The sequence below is a fragment of the Arachis stenosperma genome, chromosome 9 (genome assembly GCF_014773155.1).
Source record: "Arachis stenosperma cultivar V10309 chromosome 9, arast.V10309.gnm1.PFL2, whole genome shotgun sequence".
Taxonomy (NCBI): Eukaryota; Viridiplantae; Streptophyta; class Magnoliopsida; order Fabales; family Fabaceae; genus Arachis; species Arachis stenosperma.
Window position 1 is genome coordinate 31,226,091 of NC_080385.1, and position 5,077 is coordinate 31,231,167.

A 5,077-nucleotide genomic window follows, 5' to 3' on the forward strand; every position below is an offset into this window, starting at 1 on the left:
TTATATAATATAATTTTTCATCAAAATATTTTAAAAATATAATTTATTTAAAATATTATATATAATACATAAAAATATTAACCTTTTTATTTTTTTCAAGTTTTTTTAAAAAAAGAATAAATAATATAATTCTAAAAATATGCCTATCATATTACATAGGGTAAAAAACTAAAATAAACCAGGCTGGAAAAAAATTTACCCAAATCAGCCAAAATCAAAATTTTTTCAGCAATCAACCAATGACCATAATAATGTAATTCGAATAAACAAGATTCAAACCAAGATTGCAAGTAATTCGAAACAACTTGCTTCGAACTATGTATAAATGGTGTTGCATGTAATTCGAATCAACTAGTATCGAATTAGAGAGGAGTAAATCGAAGTGACTTGATTTGAATTACTAGGGCAACCTGAGATTAGGGATTTCGAATCATATTGATTCGAATTACTAGGGTAACGTGAGTTTAGGGAGTTCGAATCAAGTTGATTTGAATTATTCAATATTGTTGACATGAGGTAATTCGAATTAAGTTGATTCGAATTACTAGTGAGTTGCCTATATAAGGAGTTCGAACCAAGCTCATTCGAATCAGTTTTCGTTCATCATACCCCACCAAATCCCAGATAAAACGACCCAGAATCTGTTCGGGCAAGAACTCGAGAGGCATATTGACGAGATGGGGGACGATCCGAGAAGGCTGTATTGTTTGGATGGAGTCGCTCATATCGCCGGGGTGATCAACGACGAGGTTAGTGGTTTTTGTTAGTGGTATATGTTTAGTGGTTTTTGTTGTTAGAATATGTTAATGGTTTATTGAAGTTGTATTGCAAGTGGTTTATATAAGTGGTATTGCATGCGGTTTTGTATAGTGGTTTTCTATGTGGTTTTGTTGATGGTTTTGTTTATTGGTTTTTGTTGTTAGTATATGTTAATGGTTTATTGAAGTGGTATTGTTAGTGGTTTATATAAGTGGTATTGCATGCGGTTTTGTATCGTGGGGTTCTATTCGGTTTTGTTGATGGTTTTGTTTAGTGGTTTTTGTTGTTAGTATATGTTAATGGTTTATTAAAGTGGTATTGCTAGTGGTTTATATAAGTGGTATTGCATGCGGTTTTGTATCGTGGGATTCTATGCGGTTTTGTTGATGGTTTTGTTTAGTGGTTTTTGTTGTTAGTTTACGTTAATGGTTTATTGAAGTGGTATTGCTAGTGCTTTATTATAGTGGTTTTGCTAGTGGTTTATATAAGAGGTTTTGCATGCGATTTTGTTGATGGTTTATGTTAGCGGTTTATTAGCTGTTTATGTCCTGGTTTGTATTTGTAACCGGTTTTTGAATCTGTTCTAATCATGTGGTCCGTGTATTACACAGCCCCGGCATTGCATATCGAGTATGCGGCGCCAGTAGGGAATGCGGCTCGATGAGCGGTACGTTCCATACTTGCAGATGGCTGGATTATACCATCTTGCGAGACTGAACGACAGATGGTTCCGACTAGACGAGCTGCTTGTGAGTGCATTCGTCGAAAGGTGGCGTCCAGAGACACACACTTTCCACATGCCTTTCGGGGAGTGTACCATCACACTTCAGGACGTGGCCTACCAGTTGGGTTTGCCAGTGGACGGACATTACGTCAGCGGTTGCCTTACGGATTTCCACGTATATATACAGGGTGGCCGGCCAGCTTGGCAGTGGTTCCAGGAGTTACTCGATGTGTTACCTCCCCCGAGCCAAATTCAAAAGTTCGTTGTGAACTGCAGCTGGTTCCAGGAGACCTTTGGAGAGTGCCCCGAAGGGGCCGATGAGGCGACAGTTAGGCGCTTTGTCCGTGCCTATATCATGATATTGTTGGGCACGCAGCTGTTTGCCGACAAGTCAGGCAATCATATTCACATCAGATGGCTACCGTACGTGGCTAGGCTTGAGGAGATGGGTGGCTACAGTTGGGGGTCGGCTGCGCTTGCATGGTTGTACCGATGTATGTGCCGAGTGGCCAACAGACATGTCGTGAAATTAGCTGGGCCATTACAGTTACTTCAGTCTTGGATTTTTTGGCTGTTTCCTAGATTTCGGCCCGATGGGTATGATACGTTTAGCTGGCCCCTGATATCCAGGTACGACTATGTCATTATATTATGTTTACTTATTCTATGAATTTAAGTTCTCGCCTGAAATTTTATACTAGTTCATCACCTTAATTTCTGACTTCGTATCATAACGACCTTTGCAGGTGGTCAGGTTACAATCCTGGCGTTAGCGAGAAGGGACCTCGGGTGCAGATGACTCGGTTGAGGATCGACATGTTACAGGCTAGGGATGTAAGTATGCATAAAACATTTGCCTAGTCAATGTAAGTTTATTTATAGCTAAATTTCTCTTCTAATGTATTTGTGTTTAAATTTTCAGTTTATATGGATGTCATATAGCACACCCGACGTCCTCCAGGTTGTCCATTCGGAGGTATTGGAGCCTCGTCATACGGCCTTATGGCGTTCTGTGACGTCGCTGATATATTTCGCGGTGGTTGAGTGGCACCAGGTTGATAGGGTGTTACCTCAGTTTGGAGGCGTACAGGCTTGTCCCCGTCCCGCCCTGAACATCGACTTCTTGATGTCGAAGGACGGTAGAGGGGGTGATCGTTGGTTCTCGCACCATCTGCAGCACTGGCATCTTCACTGGGAGACACGTGCGGACCACGTCCTTCGGTTTGATGTTGTTGCCGACCCGGGTCCTTCACATGACTTCTTAGATTGGTGGCGTCAGCACGGAAAGAGGTTCTTGTCACCAGAGATGTACTTGGGGGATCCTAGAGACATTCCTATTCCAGTGGAGGCGACATAGAGGGGTGTCGGTAGAGTTCCCGACATGGACCGAGTCGATGATATACCTGATAGGCGTCGGATTGACAGGAGAGCTCGTGTTGGGACACGACGTAGCGACGGGGAGTGGAGGTGGCTGGACCAGGCTATAAAGGATGATGACCAGACAGGTAGGGGTCGAGGTAGACGACGAGGTCGTGGGGGCAGACGGAGAGGGCCTGCAGACCACCACGTTGGAGGTGATCCTCGTGACGATGCCGTTCCAGGAGGGGTTGCTCAGGGGGTTGTTATACCCGATGCTGGCGGAGCTGGTGGACATTTGTATGGGTCTGGTATGGGAGATCCTTCGGCACCTGTTGACGTTGGAATACGAGAGGGGCCATTCAGAGATTACTTCGTCGGTGTCCCAGGTCACGACCAGACGCTTCAGGAGAGTACACCTTGGGTGAGTCCGGGTACCATGTTTTCAGACTTTCTTGCCAGTGATACTCTTGATGCGGACTACGGTGGGGAGCATTTCCTAGATGAGATCACTGCCATCATGCAGGAGGATGAGGCTGGTCGTCGAGGGGGTCAGACGACGGGGTCACAGGCACATTTAGATGTAGATCTGAATGAGCCTCCATCCGTACCTCAGACTGAGCATTTTGCCATGGGCGGTACACCACCATCAGCAGTTTCTGCTGGGTCACACTCAATTGTCGGGCCTTCTTCATCCCGGCTGTTACATGTCCATCCTACCAGAGTTGCACAGCCACCCCAGGATGAGGAGGGGGATGACATAGAGGATGAGGAGCCGCTGATCCGGAGAGGTCATAGGACACGGGTTCCACGCCGGATCCTCAGAGCGAAGAATATCAAACCAGTAATGGAACTCGACCTCCGTTTTAGCATAGGCAGCGTTCACGAGAAGCCTCCTTGCTTCTTTACGCTTGAAGGTGAGGGCGAAATTTGCTGCTACGTGACGAATGCAGAAAGCTCGGTATGCAGCCGGAGGTAGCCAGCCCCCGTCGGGAGCCTCAAGGGTGGCCTTGATGCCGTTATGCCTGTCAGAGATAACGAGCAGACCCAGCTGTGGTGTAACGTGCTGACGGAGGTGCGAGAGAAAGAATGACCAAGACTCAGCATTCTCACCCTCGACTAGTGCGAATGCAACAGGGAGTATGTTGGAGTTCCCGTCCTGTGCAATCGCAACAAGCAGAGTACCCCCATACTTGCCATATAGATGGGTCCCATCAATACTAACCAACGGCTTGCAATGACGAAATGCCTTGATACACGGTGGAAAAGTCCAGAACAGTCTGTGAAAGTATGCCTTAGATTCGTCCAGCTGTCCCCCAACTCGAACAGGGCTAGTCCGAAGAACTGCAATAGAACCAGGCATCGTCACCTGCACTCCTAACACCCACCTTGGGAGCTCATTGTAAGACTCATCCCAGTCACCATAAATGAGCGCAACAGCCTTCTGCTTCGCCATCCAGACCCTCCTGTAGGTCGGCCTGAACCCATAGTGCGAGGCAGTCGCATTTAGGAGCACCTTAATGCTAACGGATGCATCAGCTCTAACCATTGGCATAATGAATGCCGATATCACATGATAATCCAAACTCCTGTGATCGCTGGAGATAGAGCTGGCGAGACAAGTATGCGTTCCATTGTACCGTTTGACCTCCCATATGCCCTTGCGCTGCCGGAGACTCAGCCGAATCAACCATGTGCACCCATTCCCGAACTCAGAACACTTGCCAACGTAACGGCGATAATCAGACTCCACAACCTTGTACTGTACACCTCGGCAGATGCTGTAAGTCTTCACACTTAACAGGGCATCCTCCTTATCCTGAAATTACTGACCAACTTGGAACTCTGTCATACCAGCTGACCCTTCTGCATCTCCCCTGCAACCTCGCAAGGTACCCCCGGCTGCCTCATGGTATCCAGGTCCAAAGATGAAAAATGTGGAGGGTATTGCTGTGTGCCAGAGCTAGAGCCACCACCGGCATTGGCAGGCTCACTGGCTCCGATATCATCGGCACTATCATCAGCAATCATATCCGGCTCGACATCATCGTCCTCTACATCATCAAACAATTCATCTCCAGCCCAGCCGGTGCAGCACAGTGTACAGAGGTAGCTACAAGTTCCGCTGTTCCAACCTCGTCACCAACACTGCCGTTGAGATCAACAGCGAACGAAGGGGAGGTGACAGACGGGGCTGGTGGCTCGTACGCAGGGACTACGGAAGATGCAAAGGCAGGA

General features: G+C 46.9%; 1 protein-coding gene across 1 annotated transcript; it reads right to left on the reverse strand.

Annotated features, from left to right (window-relative positions):
• Positions 1 to 3,542: 3,542 nt before the first annotated feature.
• LOC130949336 (uncharacterized) lies at positions 3,543 to 4,870 on the reverse strand. The gene is made up of 2 exons (XM_057878085.1): positions 4,694 to 4,870; positions 3,543 to 4,601 (listed from the first exon to the last, which is right to left on the reverse strand). Exons 1-2 carry the CDS (start codon positions 4,868 to 4,870, stop codon positions 3,543 to 3,545), a joined length of 1,236 nt encoding a protein of 411 aa, XP_057734068.1.
• Positions 4,871 to 5,077: the final 207 nt, after the last annotated feature.